General features: G+C 47.6%; 1 protein-coding gene and 1 pseudogene across 2 annotated transcripts in view; both read right to left on the bottom strand.

The window, feature by feature from the left end:
* Positions 1-845: 845 nt before the first annotated feature.
* On the bottom strand, positions 846-966 carry LOC114623112 (annotated as a pseudogene).
* Positions 967-12141: 11175 nt separating this feature from the next.
* Zfp64 (ZFP64 zinc finger protein) overlaps positions 12142-23460 on the bottom strand; it is a 64313-nt gene continuing 52994 nt past the window's right edge. For both annotated transcript variants that reach the window (XM_028769562.1, XM_028769563.1), the window contains 2 exons: positions 19569-19820; positions 12142-13410 (listed from right to left, as the gene is read on the bottom strand). In XM_028769562.1, the coding sequence (XP_028625395.1) occupies positions 12698-13410; positions 19569-19820 (965 nt within the window). In that variant the 3' untranslated portion in view covers positions 12142-12697. The remainder of the gene's footprint in view (positions 13411-19568; positions 19821-23460) is intronic.

Raw genomic sequence — 23460 nt, 5'->3', positions numbered from 1 at the left:
GAATCCTCCAAGGTGGGGTCAACGATGTCAAGGCAATGGCACCCAGACTCCCACTCGGCTGTCAAAATCTAAAAACAAAGGGGTAGAAATGAAACGGAACAGAGGGGCCACCTCTGTGTAAACACTGGGGCCCCTGCAGCTTCAAAAGCATCTCCTGCAGGAGGACCTGATTGAGGACTGCCTGAGAGACCAAGGATTGCTGATGCAGACAATGGCAGCCAATCAGGAACTGCTGTTTAGAAGAGATGCTTTCTTGGGACCAATGGGGCGCGGGTGGGAGGTACTAAAGGAGCTTGCAGCAGTGCTCAGACAGGCTTGCTGCAGTGTTCCCCAGCTGCTCTTAGAGTCTCTGTCGACTCCGTGCCACCTCACCTCCAACCCCCAAGGGCAGGTAGGGTCAGGCGGTGAGTAGTCCAGGGCACAGACAACGGTCTGTCTCTGATCTGAGTGTACCTCTGTCTGGTAGGAGGCCTCTGGCTTCTGCTACTCTATTAATACTGGATCCTTACTGGGGACTCTTCTTGAATATCTTGCTATTGTCCTGTGTCATGGAGATCCTGTAGTCTTGGATCTGTAGGTCAGGCCCCTACATGACCTCCAGCAGTTTATCCATGGGACAGATGTTGGGGTGGACCAATTCAAAGCACTGGATCTGGCTTGCTGGTCATATCAGGCTTCTTCCCACCCATCCTGCCCAAGTGGCCCCTCGGGAGGGTCATTTGTCTTGGGCTCAGTTATTGCCCAGGCCCAAGGTTCTTCTCCAGCTTGCTCCCCATCTTGGGACCCTGTCTGGGCTTGCTTGGAGCTGGACAAGCGGCCATTTCAGGCTCACTTTTTTTTCAGAGTACGTTAGGCTACTAATCAATCAGATGTTCAACGTTGAACATAGACATAGCCTCTCTCCTCTCTGCCACCTACAGACGAACACGTCACACAGTGGCAACACTGGCAGCCTCTAGGGGCAGGTAATTTATTTTTTTTTAAGTTGAGCTTGGTGGGGTATGGTATCCCATGGTTGAAACCGCTAAATTTAGGAGGCTGAGGCAAGAAGATTGCTAAAAATTTTAGCTTAGCCTGGTCTACATAGCAAGATCCTGTCTCAAAAAAGACAAAAATGGGAAACAATGAATCAAAACAAAAATGAAAACAGGACTGACAAATGGCTCAGCAGTTAAGGAGGCTTAGCAGCCACTCTGAAGACACGGGAGCTCCATCCCCAGGACACACATAGGGAAGGAGAAAACCAGGACACACACAGGGAAGGAGAAAACCAGGACACACATAGGGAAGGAGAGAGCCAGCTCCTGTAAGTTCTCATCTGAAAGCCACTCGCACCTGGCGTGTGCACCACACTCAAACACATACAAAAATTAATAAGATAAATGTAAAAAACAAAGAACTTTGGACCAACACCATTCAGTAATGCTTCGGTACTGATGGAGGAAGGCTAGTCAAGGCGTTTTCTATTTCTGACAGCTTGCTCTGGCATTCCTTTTAAAACACAAGCTATTTTTTTTTTGTGAGGGTGGGGTGGGATTCCTATACAATTATTACAATGGGTGATTTACATTACACATTTGGAGACTTTACTTTCTCACCCAGCTCAGCTGTATTCCAGCTCCAGATGGGGTTTTACAGATTCAAAAATAAGAACCCTGGCTACTCCTGTCCTAGAGAAGTCCCATGTTTACATGTCTTTATGTATCATGCTGGGCTAGCCAGTTTCTTTGGGGGAAAGCCTACCATTCGTGGCGTGGAGTTCAATGTGGGGAGAGAGGCAATTTTAACAATGTAAGAATTTCTGAAAAGTCCACACCCTGGGTGGGGACGGGTGTGGGGTCATTGCCAATCCTACAAATGGAAATGCTACTGGAGAGGGGTTACCTCAGAAGCCATCCTCCAGGCCTGGCTCCGCAAGGAAAGGACAGGTCACACAGGTCACACAGGGAGCCACAGAGCAGCCTTTCCCTGCAGATACCCACCAAAGAGAAGCAGTCAGAATGTCCAGTATCACCGCCATTCCTCGGCTGGCATCCTGGTGGAGCTGAGGACAGTTACAGGGTGTGGGTGCAGATGCTGGCCACTTCCTGTTCTTTCTCCCTGAGGTGAATTGTGAAACACCCACGAGTAGCCGTAGTTTGTTTCCAAGCAAACCCACCTCAGGCAGCCAAACTTCTTTTACTTCTGCTCTCCACAAAAATAAAATAAAATAAAATAAAATAAAATAAAATAAAATAAAAAAATAAAATAAAACAAAACAGAGGAGGATAAAATGAGGGGAAAATCAGTTGACACAGATAACAGAAATGAAAGACCTATGAGGCCTTTGCTTCAGGGGGTGACCCTCTAAGTTGGGTATACCCAAAACTGTAAGAGGGGCCCCCACTGAGTGCCTAATTAAAACAATTTTAGATCCTAAGACACAGAGGTAAAGCACAGAAGACTGGAATTGTCTAGGGTCACTTTTTCTTTTAAAATAATTTTGTTGACTTACTTTTATGTGTGTGGTGTTTTGCCTGCACGTACATCTGCACTGTGTGTGCCTGGTGCCTCCGAGGCCAGAAGACGGTGTCAGGCCAAGTGGGTTAAAGGCCAGGTAGGCAGTTCAAGGAAATTCCATTTACAAATTAAAGAAAAAGGAGGCTGGGACCTAGCTTAGTGAGCTCAAAGTCTAGGAAAATAGAGCTTGGGTCACTAAGAAAACCAAACCACAGAAGCTCAAACAAAACTATTTGGACCCTACTATTAGAGGTTGGGCATTACTGTGGATGGTAAGGTGTCCCAGAATGCTACCCCCAGCTGCCCCTCACACCAACATCTTGTATAACGTAGTATATTCATTAAAAAGAAATCAACAGTATAACAATAAAACCTGGGACCAGAGAGGTGCTCGGTGGTTCAGAGCACTGGCTGCTCTGCAGAGGACCTGGGCTTGTGTCCCAGCACCCACACGGAGGCTCACAACTGTCATAACTCCAGTTCCAGGGGATCTGATGCTCTCAACTGGCCTCCTTGGGCATAGGCATATAAGTGGCACACACACACACACACACACACACACACACACGCCTGCCTGTGGAGACTATCAATCTCTGACTCCCTGGAGATGGAATTATAGGTGGTTAGGAGCCATTCTGTGGGTGCAGTGAACTGAACCCAGATCCTCCGGAAGAGCAGCTAGCATATTTTATTTATTTATTTATAATTGAATAATTTTCCATTGCACCGTCCTACTAGCCTAAGAGCAGAGCTACTATGGGACATTCCTCTGGAATCCACCTAGAGCCCAAGTGACAGCAGGTGGGTGGTGGGGGCGTGAGAATCAATACCAACAGGAAGAGGTTATGTGTGTGGTCCAGCTTCTGAGAGTTCAAACAGAAAGTTCCAGGGCTTCAGAGGATCAGGTGTGCCAGCCCCACTGGCAGAGCAGGTGGGGCACATCAGCACGGTTGTCCTTTTGTCTGCCCAGCAATAGGGGATATGGGAGATTTGTCATAACACTGGGCCATTTCCTCCTGACCGCCCAGCTCGGGGAGCACGGCCTAGGTCACTCAGTGACACCTTCAGGTGAGGTGGAGAACTGGCTCACAAGAACCCTTCTCCATTCAGAGTCCCCTCCTTGGGGCGTGGCCACAGGGAAATAAGAGGCTAGACTTTGAGCATCAGATGTGGTGTAGGAGGCCCTGGCTGTGGTCTAGCAGGCAGACTGTTTGCTTAGCATGCGTGACCTTCTGATAGCTTTACTCTCAGCACTCAGGATGCAGAGGATAGCCTGATCTACATAGGGAGTTCCAGGCCAATGAATGCTACATAGTGAAACTCTATCTCAAAATAATTAGTAAGCTGCAACAATAATTATAAAAATTATTTAAAATAATAAAAATGCAATAGTCTCCCCCCACCCCCCCTTTCTCTTTCTTCCTGACACAATGAGCTTGGTCTGCACATCTGTCTGCTTTTAGTTGACCGTGGTCCCCAGTTCTCGAAGACTTTCCGGATCCCTGTCTCGTCCCACTATCAAGATTACATTGAAACATGGGAGCCTGAGCATCCCTGAGAGGTAATCAATGGGAAATAGCTCCTTCCTGGCCAACTGCAAGTAGGGACATCACCAAAATCCAATTGTGCTGGCAGCATCGGGTCACGGGGAGCATCCTGTCCCATTAGCAGGTCCCATTAGCATTTGCTGAGTCCTGGGATCTATGGACAAGTGGTACTTTGTGTGAGCTGAGCAAATCAGGGGATGGAGGACACATTCTCAACAGCACTCTTGGTGTGAGAAGCCCAACATTTTAACAGCCTGCCCTTTGGACAGTTAATCTAACGGTTTTGCATTAAAGTGACAAAGTTTCAAATGAGTTGACGTTTAGAAAGCTTACCGTATTTTTAGACTGAGGGTTGGTGGCTTTGACAGGCGTCTATTGACACCTCATTTGGAACCTTACTAGGCACGTACCTACTGGGCACGGTGGCACACACCTGTAGTTCCAGGGGTTCGGAGGCAGAGGCAGGAAGATCACAAGTCCAGGGCTAGCTTCATCTAATTCCAGGACAGCCTAGCCTATGTGAGACACCCCCATGCCCAACAGCATCTCACAGAAAAGAACACTCTGTGCCTTGCTAATGCTGTGGTGATCAGCTTTCTCTAAACTAGCAAAGAGGTTAACCAAATGGTACCCCCAGGGAGAACGCAGGAGACAGGGAGGCCTCGAGCTCTGTGGGAAGGAGGCACGAGCAAATGCAGAACCTTTGGGCTAGTAATTTAATTTTGGGGAATCCAGCTGAGGAGATAACCGTATCTACAGAAAGAGCGTTGTGCATTCAGATGAAAAAACTGTAGCTTCCTTTTAAATTATATATCAAAAACTGGGGGTCTGGTGAGATGTGCTTGACTTTGATGCTGCATCCATACATCGCCAGGTGTAGCAGCACCGATCTGCAACCCAGTGCTGGGTCCGCGGAGACGGGAGACTCCCTGGGCCCTTAGTGCGGCTGAACTCTGCGTTCAGCAAGGGGTTTGAGAGATCATGGGGAGAGATGCCACTCAATAGTGAGTCCTGCTCTTACAGAAGACTCACGTTTGGTTCCCAGCACCCACATGAGGCTACTCCAGCTCTGGAGAATCTGATGCCTCTCGCCTCACAGGCGCCTGCTCTGGTGTGCATGTGGACACCACCCAAACATAAAGACAAAGAGTTCTTTAAAAGGTCTCTCTCTGCACCCGCTTCACCTGCCAGCGGTAACCATCATTAAACTTACATATCAGATACTCTGTCTGCATGTGCTCTGCACCAGAAGATGGATGACCGTTGTGAGCTGCCGGGTGGGTGCTGGGATTTGAACTCAGGTCTTTTGGAAAAGCAGCAAGAGCTCTTAACCACTGAGCCATCTCTCCAAACCCTATTTTATAACTTTTAACACAATGCTCAGACACACGTACACACCCACGCGCACGTGCACATACATACACACATGCACAGACACACACGCACGCACACACGTTTTTGGGAACTGACTGAATCCAGATATTGCTCTAGCACTGAGCTCCGGTCACTGCTGTGTCAATGCATCTAAAGCGTTGGGTGTGGTGGCTGGGGCGATGGCTCCACAGTCAGTCTCTTGCTGCCAAACCTGATGACCCAAGTTTGATCTCCAGACCCATATGGTAGAAGGAGAGAACCGACCACAGGTTGTTGTCCTCTGATCGTCACACACATTCTATGACACACACATGCACTAATACAACTACCCACGTGCACATAGAATAAACACATGAAAATGTAGAAAAAATGGAAATGACAAACTGTAAGAGATTATCCTTTCAGGGGAGTTCAGGGCCACTGCCCTGGTTTTGTTTGTTTTGTTTCCTTTCTGTTCAACAGTTGCCTTTTAGCCACTCAGTGTTAATACAGATGGGTCAACTGTTCCTGCATTAAGGCTTGTGTGGTCACCTCCCACAGTGTGACATCGTAACAGCACAATGCTGGGTGGCCTTGTGTACACCCATTTCCACAGCCTTTACTTACCTTTTGTGGTTTTGTTTTGTCTTTTTTTTTTTTTTTTTTTGAGACAGGGTCTCGCTAAGTAGCCCTGGCTAGCCTAGAATTCAATATGTACAGCAGGCTGGTCTTGAACTCACTGCTTTTACCTTCAGAATGCTGGGATTAAAGATGTGTGCCACACCGGACTAAAACGAAACAACAACAACAAGCTATATATTGATTGCATGTATGGCGGGGTACATGTGGAGATCGGGGACAATCTGAAAGCACTGGCTCTCTTTTTCTATGATGTGGGTCCCAAGAATGGAACTGAGTTAGGTTGTTGGTACTGGCAGCAAGCACCTCTCTACCCAGTGAGCCATCCTTCTAGACCGAAGTTGGAAATTTTTTTTAAAGATTTATTTACTTTATTAATGAGTACACTGTAGCTGTCTTCAGACATACCAGAAGAGGGCATCGAATCTCATTACGGATGGTTGTGAGCCACCATGTGGTTACTGGGATTTGAACTCAGGACCTCTGGAAGTGCAGTCAGTGCTCTTAACCGCTGAGCCATCTCTCCAGCCCCGAAGTTGGAAATTTTAATAAACTCAGCACTTTGGAATTACCCCTCACCCTACCCCACACCTATCTTATTTTTAGACAGGGTCTGTCCAGATAGTCTTGGTTGTTCTGGAGCTTATAGAAATCCTCCTGCTTTGGCTTCCCAGGCATTGTGATTCCAGGCATCATGCCTGGCTTTGGACAGCTCACTTTCTGGACTAAGAAACAGTTCATCTTAGCCGGGCAGTGGTGGTGCATGCCTTTAATCCCAGCACTTGGGAGGCAGAGGTGTTAGGATCGGAGTTCTAGGCCAGCCTGGTCTACAAAAGAAGTTCCAGAACATCCAAGGCTACACAGAGAAACCCTGTCCCTTTTTTTGTTTGTTTGTTTTTCTTTTTTTGTTTGTTTTGTTTTTTTTGAGACAGGGTTTCTCTGTATAGCCCTGGCTGTCCTGGATCTCACTCTGTAGACCAGGCTGGCCTCGAACTCAGAAATCCACTTGTCTCTGCTTCCTAAGTGCTGGGATTGAAACCCTGTCTCTTAAAACAAAACAACAACAACAAAAAAAACCAAAACAGCAGCTCCTCTTCCTGATGTCAGGTCCAGCGCTGCACACGGACGCCATTCAGCATTCGGAGAGATTTGTTCCATCAGACCACAGATCATGCAGACGCCAGAGGCTAAGCTACAAGTTTCTCTGCTGAATCAGGTTCCTTGCCAGGTCACATTCACATCAGGAGGTGCTGTGTGCTCACAGACATGAACATGGCAGGCTGTGCACCCCCAGAAGGTTGACACTGATGTATGAAATGCCAGCGGCACCCAACCTAGAAGCAGAACTGCATGATAGCTACTGTCTGCCTTGGGGAGGAGAAAGAGAAAGAACTCCTGCTCCGGAAGCCGAGGGGCATCAAGAGCGGAAGCCGACAGGGACAGAGTCCCAGGGGCTGCGGGCCCACTCCTTGTCACAATTTGATTCTTACGTTTTTCTGCTGACATCTACAAAAGTCATCAACACAACCCAAATCATGTTTGCCTCCATGTTTGGAGGCAAAACCAGGCCTCACAGATGGGGCTGGTGAGATGGCTCAGCTGGTAAAGGGGCTTGCCACTAAGCCTGACGGCCTGAGTTCAATGCCCAGAACCATATAGTGGGAAGAGAGAATCGACTCTTGCAAGTTGCCCTGTGATCTCTACACCCATGAGGTGGTACACATTGTAGAGCGAGCAAATCAGAGAGAGACAGAGAGAGACACAGACACCCAAAGATGCAGAGGCAGACAGGAGTGTGGAGATAACAAAAACATAAAAAGGACGGCCAATGGCTGAGGAATAAGGGTTGACCCCTGGTCTCCAGGCGCACGAGCATGTGCACACCTCACCCCAGGAATGGTCACGAGCCCACGGACTCCCAGATACACAAAGGAAAAGGCAACCTTGACAAGCCCGCATTGCCCTCAGAGTGTAGCTGACACTCACCCATCCAGAATCTCTTTCCGGCTTTTAACATATCACAGGAAGCTGCCTCCCAGGATCCTTTGCAGCACGATGGTCGTGAGATTGGACGGAGGCAAGCTAACACTGAAGCACAACTTTCTAGCCGTGTGCAGGAGAAGGGGCGCACCCTCTGTCCTTCTTAGAGTTGAGATAGTCACCCAGGCCCTGGTGTGGAAGATGCAGAACAGGAAGAAGGCAGACAGAGAGCCCCCAACCAGAGGTGAACTCCCTTCAACCAGCTTCTCCCAACAGGTGGCTTCTGGAAAGTGGAGCAGAATTCCCAGAGCCTGAGGGAAACCAGCGGCTAGTCAAAGGGCACTGACAACCGGTTAGCTACGAGATGAACAGGATCCAGTGTGGAAGGTGCCGCAGAACCAGGAAGGCTGACAGCTTTTGGTCACTGGTCACACAGGTGCTCGGGTTACCAGGCTGCCACTCTGGACACGCTAAACACGCACTCTCCGTTGAGTAGAGATTTTTTTTAAAAAAAAGTTTCTTTGGGATTGTTTTGTAACTGCTACCCAGACCTGTCACTCTAAGGACCTCATGGGGGCTAAAACAAATGCATCAGGGGCTGGTGAGATGGCTCAGCTAGGAAGGAGCTTGCAGCTAAGTTGATTTCAATCCCTGGAATCATGTGGTAGGAGGAATCAGCTCTTAAAGGTTGTCCTCAGACACAGAAAGACAGACGGACGTGGGGATATACTACTGTAAGTAGAGACAGACTGGGAAGCTCTGGGCAGGGACTGAAAGCAACTGTACGTAGGCTCAAGCACGCTCCCTGTGAATAAGAGCAGGGACTAGCTGGAGTGTGGATTGAGCCCTGCCTCAGGCACATGATAAAAGTGGGGCTGAAACCCCATGATTAAGACAAACCTTGTAACACAAACCTGTTAAAAACCAAAATTAGGGGCTGGAAAGATGGTGTCTTACTTAAGGTTTTATTGCTGTGAAGAGGCACCATGACCAAGGCAGCTCTTATAAAGAACAACATTTAACTGGGGCTGGCTTACAGGTTCAGAGGTTCAGTCCATTATCATCAAGGCTGGAGCATGGCAGCATCCAGGCAGGCAGGGCACTGGAGAAGGAGCTCAGATTCCACAGGTCAGACTTGAACAAATGTATGAGACTCCAAGCCCCTCCTCCATGTGACATTCTGCCTCTAACAAGGCCACATCTCCTAACAGTGCTACCCCCCCACCATGGGAGAAGCATATTCAAACTACCACAGGTGGCTTGGTTGGAAGTGACACTGTACAAGTCCAGGGACACAAGCTCTGTCCACAGAGCCTAAAGAAGCCAGGAGTATGGTGCTGGAAAGGACACCCAGTGGTCACCTGACAAAATCTTCCCATGTTCAGTTCTCTGCACCCATGTCAGGCTCACAATACCTGAGACCCCCATCCCCTAGAGACCTGATGCCACCTTCTGGCTGCCGTAGCCCTGCATTCAAGTTACATGTATCCTCTGTCTCATATACAAATGAGCTAAGTAAAAATGAAATCTTGATGGTGTGTGTACACATGTGACTATTTCTTAAGAGGAAGAGGAGGCAGGAGAATCAGGAGTTCAAGGTTGCCTTTGGCTACACAGGAAATTCAAGGTGGGGCTATCTAAGACAGTTTCTGGAAACCAAAAAGCCAAGAGTCACGGGGTTGGGGGTTGTGGGGAGCTGGGTCATGGGGGATCCTCTGGGCTTGATGGGCAGCCAGCTATAGCCTAAGCACTTCAATGAGAAACCTTGCCTCAAAAGCCTGGATATCCATCTGAGGAAAGGCACCCCTGGTAGATCTCTGGGGACACACACACACACACACACACTCAGGGCTTGGGCTGTGGCTCAGTTGGTAGATTGCTTGTAATACCAGCATTCAGGAGGCAGAGGCTGGGGGATGGTGAGTACAAGGTCTTCCTTGGCCACATAGTGAATTAGAGGTCAGCCTGGGGTGTGTGATATGTCAGAATGTCTAAAAAGAAAAAGAGGAGTGGGGGGAGGGGAGGGAGCAAGAGAGAAAGAAGAAAGCGAAAACATCCACCTGCAGCCAATGTTTTTTCTGGAGCTTGGGTCGCTGCCCCTGAACACCTTCACCTGATGTTAACCTCTCCAGGTTCCAGCCCTGAGAGGATACAGGAGTGCGGGCACCCAAGACAACCCGGAGCTGGAGCAGTGATGGCACCAAGAAAGAGTTGAGGCAGCTTCCTTCTTGTAGGTTGTCTATAGAGCAGCCAGAAACCCTGAGCAAAGGAGGGAGAGTTTGCTCACTACCAGCTCTGCCTTGGAAGACTTCGCAGCTGAGGCAAATAAGACAAAAGGAAGCCAGTCCTCCAGCATGAAGTCTGGACCCTTGCTGGCTGCTGCCATGGTGCAGGTCTTCCCTAGGTGCTTGACAAGTCTCCCATACCCTAGGCTAGCCTCAGGCTTACTATGTAATGATGACCTTGGTTAGATGGCAGGGAATTAGTTACCTGTTTCCATGACGACTAGATCATCCTTGGTCTTGCCCCCTTTGGTTGGTTTTGTAGAAAAGCTGCAGAGCTGGAGTTGGAGAGACAGCAGCGGTTCAGAGCACTTGGTGCTCTTGTAGAGGGCTTGGGTTTGTTCCCAGCACCCACATGGCAGCTCGCAAACATCCGTAGCTCCAGTTTTAGGGGATCCAATGCCTTCTGACCTCCATAGGCACCTGGAACACGTGATGCAGACATACGGACAGGCAAAACACTGCCTGTATACAAATAAAATGTACAAATCTGAAAAACGATTGCAGGCTGAGTGGTTGCAAGGGAGCCTTTGCAAGCCCTCACCGCCTGACCCGAACTTCCTGCTCCCTCTGTGCACCGGGAATCCAAATTTGCTAAGTGAACCAGATGTGGTGGCGCACACCTTTGATACCAGGATTTAGGGGGTAGGGGTGAGGGTGGGACTAGGGACTGGGGCGGCAGAGGCAGGTGGATCTGTGAGTTCAAGGCCAGCCTGGTCTATATAGTGAGGGGTATCCTTTGAGATCCTGTCTCAAAGAGAAAAGCAAAACCAAGCTTGCTTAGTGATATCAGGTTGAGTCTGAGGCCTTTGAAACTCACACAGCCATTAGTCCAAAAATGCTTTTGAAAAGGATGGCCTCATTCCCATTTGGTGGAAGGTGACTGTATATTTTCCTTCTATGATTTGCTACTTGAGAAGTCCACAACCTTCTGTTTCTAGAAATGCAGATGAGATTCCTGACAAAGGGTGAGAGGGAAACAGAATCTGCCTGGTGGCCTGGAGGCTCACACAACAGTCGCCTGGTGAGACGGTCAGGACACAGGAGACAGCGCTGAGGAGTTCCCTGAGGGAGTCTGGGTCTTCTGACCTTGTCAACTTGTTCCACACTGTGCCTCCTGCTGCAGAATGCATCACAATTACAGCCACCACCCTAGAACAAGCTACTTCAAGTTAGGCAGGGGCTCTACCACTGAGCCACGCCCCCAGCCCCTCACTGGGGGATTCTAGACAGGGGCTCCACCACTGAGCCACACCGTCAACCCATCTCAGTGATTCCTAAGTAAAATGTTCTTTAGTTTTACTGAAAATTCTCATCCTGTCCGCTTTCCCCAATTGCAAAAGCCCCACCACTGTAGCTAATGAGACATGGTTTTGAGACAAGTTGGTCTGGAACTCCCCATCTTCCTGACTTCACCTCCCAAGTGTAGGGATTACAGAAGCACACCACCATGCCCAACTCACACATTTATATTAAAGAAGGGCAGTGTGTTTGAAGAAAACAGGCCAGTGCAGAAAACAAAATTCTAGATGACTGACAGGCCGGTCTAGATGCTGGAGCTTCCAGGCTTTAGAGCGAGCAACAGATCTGACTGGAGGGTTAGGTTTTCAGTTTCACCAATTCTGGTAACTCGGTATGACTTGAAAGATACCAGTCGAGTGCCCTTTCACTCACTACACACCCCGGAGGCCCGCCCAGGATTCACTGGGCCCCAGACTTTTCTTTCTCAATTTGCATTTCAAATTCTGTACCCACCAGGAGGCTGAGTTAGGGCTAACTTGATCTTTGGCGCCACCATCAGTTCAAACTGCGTCTCCCTTCACTGGGAAATGACAATTATATCCCTCCAGAGAGACATTTGCTTTTTTATTGAAAAACAAAAAAACAAAAACAACAAAACCAGAGAAAAGAAACGACACAAATATATAAGGCTAATACTAGCAGTCACTACCCAGGTTAAGACAGGATTTTACTGCAAACCCTGACAGAGCACGGGCTCCTTTCTGCCCCCACACAGCTCAGTTCACATGCAGTGTGGTGGGCATGTCAGTTTAATAACTCCTCCAGAGACGAGTCAGTTTTCCAATCTCAACTCACATACAGTGATTTTCCCCATGGGGGTAGAGTTGTGCTTAGTGGTCCTCACTTTTGGATGGCCGAGGCCACAGCGTGCTCAGGGAATGCTTGCAGAGAGGGAACTGAGCTGTGGGCAAGCATCCCTATAGCCTTGTGTTGACACCGATGCCCTCGTGGGTTAGCCGCTCCGCTGCTGGAGGCTGGGGAGGACCGAGCTGCCAGCTCTGGAAGAGAAGGCAAGGTCCTCCCCCTATGGTGTCCCCGTGAAGGGCTGGCATCGGCCTTGCTCAGATTCCTGAGAGACTGCCCATGCTTCCTTCTTTAGAGGTCATGGCTGGGCTCCAGAGTGCTCTCTATCTGCCCCACAGAGACCAGGGGGCCAAGCTGTCCTGAAGCAACGCCTTCTGAGGGGAAAGTGACCAGGTTCGAGTTCCTGTTCTCGCCCCAGTCACTGTGCTGCTTCCGATGGCACCTCAGAGAGTCATCCCTGACAAAGGAAGCACCACACTTGTCACATCCGAAGGCCCTCTGGGTGACGATGTTGGCCACGTGGTGGGGGCCGCTCTCCCCAGGCCCATCCTTGCCCTGCGGGGCCCTGTTCTCTGTCTTGACGGCGCCTTCCCTGTGCACCTTGTCGATGTGTTTGGCCAGGCTGCTGGGCCGCTTTGTATCAAAGCTGCAGAAGTCACATTTGAAGGGCCGGTCCTTGCAGTGGACTCGGCTGTGTACGCGCAGGGCGGCTGGGCTGGAACAGGAGTAGCTACATTCGGGGCATTTCTCAGGATGGTCGGCCTGATGCAGACGACTGTGCTCTAGCAGGTCGGCCCGGTCCCGTCCCTGGAAGGCACAGTGCAGACACTTGAAGGTGTGCTTGATACGGATGTGGGACTTGAGGTTCGCCTTCATGGTGCAACGGACGTCACAGAACTCGCATTTGAAAGGCTTCTCTCCCGAGTGCACGATCATGTGCCGCTTCAAGTCCGAGCTGATTTTGAACTTGGCGCTACAGAGCCAGCACTGGAAGGGGGTGTCCCCTAGCAATGGAAGGTGTGATTATATTAGACTGGGCCGACAACAGAATTCTCCAGTAGACATGTACCACATACCTGGCCATGAGACAGATGGGTCTTTTGAACTTCCTGATAGGGACAACACTTACCATGTATAATCACTGTTAGCCCATTTTATAGATGGGGTAGCTGGTGCTCAGGGGGTTCAAGTGGTGGGGTCCACACTCCTGTACCACCCTCCACCCTGCAAGTCCACATTCAATGACATTTGAGTTCTAGAAATGCAGTAGATGTTGCATATGAGTTCTCCAAATAGGATTTAAAGACACCTGGCTGGTAAGATAACTCAGTGGTTAAAGCACTGGTTGGTCTGGCAGAGGACCCATGCTCAGTTCCCAGAAGCCACGTGGAAACTCGCAACCACCTTTAACTCCAGTTGCAGAGAAACTGATGCCCCCTTCTGGCCTCCACTGGTACTGCACACTGTTGTGGTGAACAGACGAATATGCAACTACCCATACACATGAAATAAACATAAACGAACCTTAAAAACAGTAACCACAAAAGTTTACAGAGATGCTTGCAATTGTGTTTGGCATGCAACAGTTATTCTGCATGTATTACTAACCTTTTTAATTTTCTAAGTACACATTGGCTCTTTTGAATCCTTTTCTCCCAGAGACAAGGTCTCATTATGTAACTCTGGCTGTCCAAACTCATTATGTAGACCAGGGTGGCCTTGAACTCACAGAGATCCACCTGCTTCTGTCTCCTAAGTACTGGGCAAGCACCACTCTGCCAGGCTCAGAATGGAAGTTATCTATAAAGTTAACGTACAGAACAGAGGTAGCAGCAAGCATTGGGGACAATCAGTGAAGAGCCACAGCTTTCTATGTTTGCTCAGTTTTTAGTCTTTTCTCTGAAGGTCTTGCAGAGGTCTTGGTAATTTTGGAGGTGGCTACTTTATAGTCATTATCGGCTGGTGAAAAGTTCATAAGTCATCTTTGCTCGCCCTACCTAGCAACTGTGTACCCATGGCAACGACCTGATTTTCCAGCATTACTATCTAAGGCAAACAGCAGCCCACACCAGAATGAGAGTTTCTTTTTAATATTCCTTCTCTTCCAATTGTCAGGAGTCTATTTATACACGTACATTCAAGTACATTTTCATCCTTCTTCCCCACCCGCCCCACCTCCAGACAGGGTTTCACTGTGTAGTTGTCTGGCTGTTATTGAACTCACTATTTAGACCAGGCTGCCCTTAAACTCAAAGATCTGCCTGCCTGAAGAGTGCTGGAATTAAAGGTGAGTACTACCACTGCCTGACAAATGTTCATTCTTACCTGGCATGGTAGCTCATGTCTGTGATCCCAGCACTCAGGAGACTGAGGCTGGAGGATCACTGTGGGTTTGAGGTCAGTCTGAACTCCTAAGTGAGATCTTATCTCAGAAAGCCCAAATAACAGTTAACAAACCAAACCAAACCAAACCAAACCAAAGACTGGCTTAGGGAGATGGCTCAGTGGGTGATGTACCTGGACGACCTGAGTCTGGATCCTTGGCACCACGGTAAAAGGCCAGGTGTGAGAGCACACACCCAGGACCCTGGTGCTGGGGGGTGGGACGGAGGCTTCCCAGGGTGGCTGATTGTAGAGAGTGTTGACTTTAGTGGGAAACTGTCTCAAAAACTACTAATAAAATAAAAACATCGCTGGGGAGCAGTAGAAGGAGACCCCAGTGCTTCTTCCTGACTCATGAGGAAATATCCACACATACCTGTACACATGTATGTACCACACACACACATGAATTTGCATGCACGTATTTTAAAAGACAAAGTTTCCATCCTGTCTGTGATTTGATGTGCCCTGGTTTGTTATCATATTTCCATTTTTGAATTAAAGTATAAATATTTTAGGTTAAGACCAAATATGTACAACCACTAGAGTCGAACACCAACCCAAGACTACAGGCACTCCCTCACAGGACACCGTGCATGGTGTTACTACTGACCCAAGACTACAGGCACCCACCCCCTCACAGACCACTGTGCATGGTGTTACTATTGTCAGAAGAAATGATTCTCTTCCTTGTATGCCCCTCTGGGGGCACAGTTTAGCTTGCTTCTTTGACTGGACTCTATTTCTTTCTCTCTCTCTCTTTTTTTTTTAAAGACTTATTCATTTTATGTATATGAGTGCACTGTAGCTGTCTTCAGACACACCAGAAGAGGACATCAAATCCCATTACAGATGGTTGTGAGCCACCATGTGGTTGCTGGGAATTGAACTCAGGACCTCTGGAAGAGCAGTCGGTGCTCTTAACCACTGAGTCATCTCTCTGACCCTGGACTCTGTTTCTTGATGAAAAGTTATCTCGCACAGTTGTGAGGTCATCTAGTCCCTCTGGCTTCCTATCTCATGCAATTTTGAATGGGTTCCCTATATCTGGTGTACTTAGGGTTTTCTCTTCCATCTGTCTGTCTGTCATCCTGACTCTTCTCCTTGCTGCCATGCCAGTTAGCAATACTCAGTCACACATAAAATATTCGGTGACAGAGTTTATCATCTGCTTTGCACTAAGTGTATCTTCTAATAACTTCTATTATGGTGGCCGAGAGGAAAGTGCTGAGTCTTGGAATATACTTCAGTTCTGGTCTTGCACTTGGGACAGTGTTGCTGGGCAGAGAATTCTATGTTCAATGTCATTCCTCCAGGACTGGTAAGACAGCTCAGCAGTCAAGAGCACTTTCTGTCCTTAGAGGACCTGGGTTTTGTTCCCAGCACCTACATGGCAGCTCAGAGCTGTCTGTAAGTCAGGAGATCCAGAGCTCTCTTCTGACCTCCATGAGCACTGATACACGGTGTATATACATACATATACACACACACACACACACACACATACATACACACATAATACACACATAATACACACATACATACATACACATAGATACATACATACATACACACACATACATACAGGCAAAACACACACACACACAGAGACATACATATATATATCTATATCTCTATATATATATATATATCGAAAATAAGTAAATCTACATAAAGAGGTCACCCCAAGTCTGAGGGCATTCATTTCTCCACTGTCTCTAGGGAACCTGTGTCACCTGAAAGTCTCTCTAGGTGAGTCTGAGGGACTTCCCACTTCTTTGACCCTGATTGCATCCCCAAAGTGGCTTTACTTTCTCTTGTTTTTTTTTTTTTTAGAATGCAAGATTCTTTTTTTCCTTCATTCCTTCCTCCCCTTCCTCTCCCTCTCCCCTCTTCTTTTTGTTTTTTTTTTGACAGGGTTTTTCTGTGTAGCCCTGGCTATCCTGGAACTGATTCTTATTGTAGAGTAGGCTGGCCTCGAACTCAAAGATCTGCGGAATGCTGGGATTAAACGTATGTCCCACCACTGCTCACCTGCCAAAGTTCTTTCTTTATTGATTAATTTTCTCCCTCAACCATTCAGAAATAATAATTCTAATTTCTATTTTTTCATCCTGAGCCCATTTTTTTTAATTTCTGGAAAGTTTTGTTACATAGCTAGCAACTCTACTTCCTCTTTTCCACTTTATTGAAAACAGACCCTTTCTCCCCCCCCACCCCCCACCCCCCCCCCCGTCCCAAATTATAACCTGAATACAGCTGCCCCCCTTCACCCTCTACAGTCTTACCACATCCTCCCTTCCATCCTGGTCTACCCCTCCCCTACCTCCTACTAGAGAACAAACAGGCTCTAAAGGATAATAATACAATTAAATAAGATAAAACAAAAACCAATACATTGGAATAGGACAAAACAAACCGAGGGAGAAGAGCACAGGAGAAGGCACAGGAAACAGAGACCCAGGGCTCATTCACTAAGGAATCCCACAGAATCACTAAACTGGAAGCTTTTATATATATATATCCATCCTACAGAACAAAAAGAAAGAGAAAATAAAATAAAAAACAATTAAAAGCCCAGAAGATTTAAAAAAAAAAAAAAGATATGGTGGGCTGGAGAGGTGGCTCAGTGGTTAAGAGCACTGACTGCTCGCTCTTCCAGAGGTCCTGAGTTCAATTCCCAGCAACCACATGGTGGCTCACAGACATCTGTAATGGGATCTGATGCCCTCTTCTGGTGTGTCTGAAGACAGTGACAGTGTACTCACATACAGAGAATAAATAATTCTTAAAAAAAAAAAAAAGATACCATTATGAGACAAGGACCCTGCAAAGATGCTGTTGAGTTTGTTTTCTGTTGGTTGCTGTCTACTCGTGGGCACACAGCCTGCCCTTAAGAGAAGTTTGTTTTTCCAGTTGGACTCCCTTGGAGAAAACAAAGTTTCCATTTGCAAGTGGTTATCAATAGGAGACAGCTTCTGGATTAGGCCAGGGACATGTGTCCATCTCTCCTTCCATCTCTAGGACTCTGTCGCCTGTGCAGGCCGGGCCCCCTGCACACTGCCTCAGTCTCCATGAGTTATATGTGCACTGACCTTGTTGATTTAGAGCATTGGGTCGTGACCCCTTTGGAGGTCAAATGACCCTTTCACAGGGGTCACCTAAGGCCATCAGAAAACACAAATCTCTACATTATGATTCAGAACAGTAGCAACGCAGCAGTTATCAAGTAGCTATGGCAATACCATGGCCGAGCGTCACCACAATGTGAGGGACTGTATAAAGGGTCGCAGGTCGGGAAGGCTGAGAACCACTGGAATAGAGGGCCTTGGTTTCTTGGTGTCCTCTAACCCCTAGCAACTCTGTTTTTTTCGAGATAGGGCTTCTCTGTATATAGCCCTGGCTGGCCTCGAACTCAGAAATCCTCCTGCCTCTGCCTCCCAAGTGCTGGGATTAAAGGCGTGCGCCACCACTGCCCGAACTCTGTTTTTATTCAAACCTTCTCTTTTGACTGTCTCTTCATGAATCCTACCTGCATTTCTGCTGGGAGGAGAGTTGGAAGGCAAACTCCTCTATCTAACTCCTAGGTCCTCTCTGACTTCCAGGATGCGTCGCTCAGCCCAGTATATGTCATGGCACTTAACTGAGTGGGTCGGAGTCCTTGGCTGGTGTACATAAGAGGAGGTGACTACCCTAAGCAGGGGACACATGGGACTGAGCAGGCTGAACAGCCTTGCCATTGGGCACTGGCTTCTCCTGTGAGCTCAGTGTGGCCTTAGATATCTGTACCCCAGTGTTAAGCACACAGTTCTCAGGGTACTCAGACATCTGCAGGGAAGGCTGGCTCTAAGGACCGTGTCTAGCTCCTTCTGTCTACTGGAATACTGCTTTCTTTACTTAAAAGTCTTGAGTCTCTGATCAGACCTTCTTCTGCCTCACTCTTGCCCATGGGATAGTTTTGCTGGGTATAGAATTATATGTTCAAAGTCAAGTACTTTGTGACACAGGGTCTCATTGTATCCCAGCCTGGTCTTGATCTTTAACTCTGATTCCCACTGCTTTTAGCTCTCATGTGCTGGGACTTCAGGTGTGAATCACCATCATATCTGATTTATGTGGCACTGGGGATAGGACCCATGGCTTCATGAATGCTAAGTAATTTCCCTACTAATTCAGCTATGTTCCCCAGCCCTTCCTAACTCAGTTTAAAAATGTCAACACGTTTCCATTGGCTTGCCGTCTTCTATGAGCTTTTTGAAATTCTTGTATCTTGTGAATGTCTCAACACTCTACCTATTTGTATGTGAACAGGTGTACAGAGAATAACAGGTTGTTTTTATCCAGTTAACATTAGTTTTGTGGAGTCCTACAAAGAGGGGAAAAGAAGTCTTCCAGGCCAAAATGTGTATGGTTTGCAACCACATCCAACTGACTTTTGTTATGTTCCTGGACGAAGTCAGGAGAGCAGAGTAAGCCAAAACCCTAAAGGCATCTAATTGGCTGGTCACATTTATTTGAGATGCACACTTTGTCTCGTGGCCACTGTGATGGGTACCTGTACCTACCCGTATTCTATGTGTTTATCACAGAGATTACAGATGTCACACCGTTCTACTAAAAACTGTCATTCTGGCAAAGAAGACCCAAACAAACCATATTGGGCCAGACTACAAATTACTTTATTTCTACCAGCAACTTATGGCAGTTACTTGTGTCTTCAGGAAGTGTAGGTGAATAAATAGGAAACGTAAATCAGGGGGCATCTGGGTGAGGGACTTACCTGTGTGTGAGCGCAGGTGCACTGTAAGCTGGCTGGAGTTGCGGCTGGCGTAGGGACAGAGCTGGCACTTGTATGGCCGCTCATCTGAGTGGATGCGCAGGTGCTTCTTGAGGCTGCTGCTGTCCACAGCTGCGTAGTCACACAGGTGGCACTTGTGTGGCTTCACGCTTGTGTGGCAGCGCATGTGCATGGTCAGGTTGTCCTTCCGGCTGAAGCATTTGTCACAGAACTCACACTTGTGCGGCTTGTCACCTTCAAACACAAAAGGAGTCAAGGTTACAGGGTTTCTTGGTCAGGGTGGTGTCTTGGTTTCTTTTCCCATTGCTGATAAAATACCACAACACAGCAATTTAAAGGAGAAAGGTTTTTTTTCTTCTCTTTCATTTTTTGAAAGCTCACAGTTGAAGGTTTAAGTTCATGACAATGGGGAAGTAGCTTAAAGTGGCTGGTTGCATACAATCCATAATCAGGAAACAGAGGAATGGATGCCTGCTGCTGCTCAACCCCTTTCTCCATTGAAACAGTCCAGGATCCCACCTAGGGAATGGTGCCTCCCATAGTGGGCATGTCTTCTCACCTTGGTTAGTTCTATCAAGACAATGCTCCAAAGACATGCCAGAGAGGCCTATCTCTTAGTCAATTCCAGAGTCTGTCAAGCTGACCATTATACTAAACATCACTGGGTGATAGTGTGAGCAGATGGGCCTGCCTCCCTCTCTGTCCAACGGCCACACACAGAGGAGAAAACCAAAAGTCAGAGTGGGAAACGAGAGAGCTGTGTGTTGATGGCTTTACCTTTAAGGAATCCCGAGAGGCAGATCAAGCACAAATGAGAGGCTAAATCCCATTTGGGACAAAAAAAAAAAAAAATAGTCGCAGAAGGACTCAAGGTAAGAAGTGACAGGGGTAGGGGACAGGCTTTGGCCCCTGGATGAGGAAGTACTTAGAGAGTGACCTTTTGCTCACTCCCAATCTCTACCTTGGGCTCAAGTAGCCTATGCTGTCCTTGAACTTGGGGCTGACCTTTCTGCTTGTTCCTCCCTCTCTCCCTCCCTCACTCCCTCCCTCCCTCCATGACAGGGTCTTAGTGTGTATCCTGGCTGTTGTGGAACTCTCTTCGTAGACCAGGCTGGCCTTGAACTCATAGATCTTCATCCACCTGCCTCTGTCTCCCAAGCGCTGGGATACTAAAAGTGTGCATCACCATAATACACAGCCTTTATATCCTGTCTGGATTGGAGTTGCTTACCTTTGAACTTTTATTTTATTATACTGAAGGAGGAGAGAGAGAGAGAGCGAGAGAGCGCTCTTAGGACACAGGAGTGGTGTGGGTCAAGAGGATATTTTTGGAGGTCATTTCTCTCAATCTACTATGGGTTCCACAGACCAAACAGGTTGGCAGGCTTGTTGACCAAGAGTCTACCCACTGAGTCACCTCATTGTCCCTTTTTAGTAATAATTATTATTACAATACTAACGCTACTAAAAATCAGGCATGATGGTGGACTCCTGTGATCCTAGACTGTGGGAGGAAGAGACAAAACCAAGGTCACTCTTCACTACACAGTGAGTTGGAAGCCATCTTGGGATACATGACACCCTGTTTCAAAAATATGAAGCAGAGGGCATGTTATCATAAGCTGTAGCTTTTACTCTCCTGTAGCTAGAGTCCTCTTGGAGGCTTACTGCCTCTGCTAACCTAGGCCTAGACCTGGAAGCGTCTGGCCTCCTTACGATCTAATCTAGGCCCAGAATGTTTTCAGCTTCTGAGACTTGCTGAATAAGCTTACCTTTTCGAGTTCTTCCTGAACTCTGGCTGGCTGGTTCTACTCAGCTGTTCTGCCTCAGACTCCTCTCTAAGCTGACTGATTCAGTCCGGCTTCTCTCTCTTGGCCTCTCCTGAATTGCTCTGCTTGACCTCATACTAACTTTGGCAATTGGTTCTAATCTTCTGGCTCCTTCTCATTCTCTGGCTCTTTCTGTCTTCACCTGTGTCTAGCTTGTTCTCTCTTCAACCTGTCTCCGTACAACTGTCCTGGCAAAACTTGTCCCCTTCTTCTTTGTCTGTGCTGCTCTATGCTCTCTTCTCCTGAGGGCTGGGCAAATCCCACTCTTTCAAATCCTTCTCTGATCCGCTACTTTGTCTGCCAACTCAGTTGGACATCACTTTCAAACATGGGCGCTTCCTTCTACAAACTAACTTTACCTTCATTGTTTGGACTCAAATGTGTGTGCTGAGGGCTGAGCCACACTGCAAAGAGAAACAGGTATTTTCAGCAAATAACAAAATCTTGGCGTTCATAGTGTGAGCAAATATCCTGCAGCATGTTAACTAAGGAATTCAGGCGATGATGCTGTGCCCATGAAGGCTTGCCTGCGACAATATGCACCTTTCATTTGGGATGTCCAGAGCAGGAGAGGTTTTGGGAAGTAGGGACTAGGAATATACGGGAGTTGCTCTCAGTCCAATTTATGTGCACACTTAAAACTGCTCTAAGAAACAATATGGATTAGAAAAAGAAACGGAAAGAGAATCAACCACCATGGTCATGGCTGGTCCTGAAGCTCGGTGGTATAGCACTCGCCTAGCATGCACGAGACTCTGGCGATGTAAAATGGCCAGGAGTCCCTGTTTCCAACCATACCCGTGGCCGGAACGTCATCACACCTGTGTGTGTCAGCCCCAAGCAACAAGACACATTGCAAGAGACTGCATGTGGGCGTGGTTTTGGAACCCGCTGACCGGTCCTCTCCAGCAGAGGGCGCTCCAAGGCTACGTTTCCCATCAGGTTTTGCCTTGTTAGTTACTGCCTCGTAAGATGTTGTATTAAGTTGATGGCTCTGTGGTTATTGTAAGATGAATATTTAATGTTTCAGCTTTAATTTCTAATGTAGAAACGACAAGAGGACATAAGCTTGTTGGAGGCTGTGGTGGTCTGCATGAGAACACGGGGTCACTGGTTGGCAGAGGTGTTTGTGGGGGAGTCTCACAACTACTTGGCATTCTAGAGTTAGGGCACTATTGGCTGGGTACCCCAAGGGAGGGATTCTGCAAGCTCCCCGGGACTTCCTAGCTTCTTTTCATTTTTAAAAATGACATTCACTTATTCTCACTGCCCCCTCTCATGTGTGTGTGTATGTATGTGTGTGTATATATGTGTGTAAGTATATTTGTGTGTGTATGTGTATGCCTGTGTATGTATGTATATGTTGTGTGTACATGTGTGTGCATGTGTGTGTATATGTGTGTATGTATATTTGTGTATGTGTGTGTATGTGTATGCATGTGTATGTATATGTATGTGTGTGTATGTTATGTGTGCATGTGTGTGTGTCATGGGATTTCCTAGCTTCTTTTCATTTTAAAAATGGCATTCACTTATTCTCACTGCCCCCTCTCGTGTGTGTGTGTGCATGTGTGTGTGTATGTATGTGTGTGTATATATGTGTGTAAGTATATTTGTGTGTGTATGTGTATGCATGTGTATGTGTATGCATGTGTATGTGTATGCATGTATATGTTGTGTGTACATGTGTGTGCATGTGTGTGTGTATGTGTATGCATGTGTATGTATATGTATGTGTGTGTGTGTATGTTATGTGTGCATATGTGTGCATGTGTGTATGTGTGTGTGTCATGGTATACATGTGGAGGTTAAAGGACAATCTGTGGGAGTCAGCTTTCTCCTACCACCAGGTGGTCAGCTTGGTGGCAACTGCCTTTACTTGCTAAGCTCCCTCTTCATTTTTGTATTTCAAGTCAGGGTTTCTCTGGGTAGCCCTGGCTGTCCTAGAACTTGCTCTATAGACCAGGCTGGCCTTGAACTTATAGAGATCCACCCTGCCTCTGTCTCCCAAGGGCTGGGATGAAGATTATGTGCCACCACCACCA

The sequence above is a fragment of the Grammomys surdaster genome, unplaced genomic scaffold (genome assembly GCF_004785775.1).
Source record: "Grammomys surdaster isolate TR1022 unplaced genomic scaffold, NIH_TR_1.0 193, whole genome shotgun sequence".
NCBI classification, from domain to species: Eukaryota; Metazoa; Chordata; class Mammalia; order Rodentia; family Muridae; genus Grammomys; species Grammomys surdaster.
The sequence above is the reverse complement of the archived record's forward strand: the minus strand, read 5'-3'. Positions and strand labels throughout refer to the sequence as shown.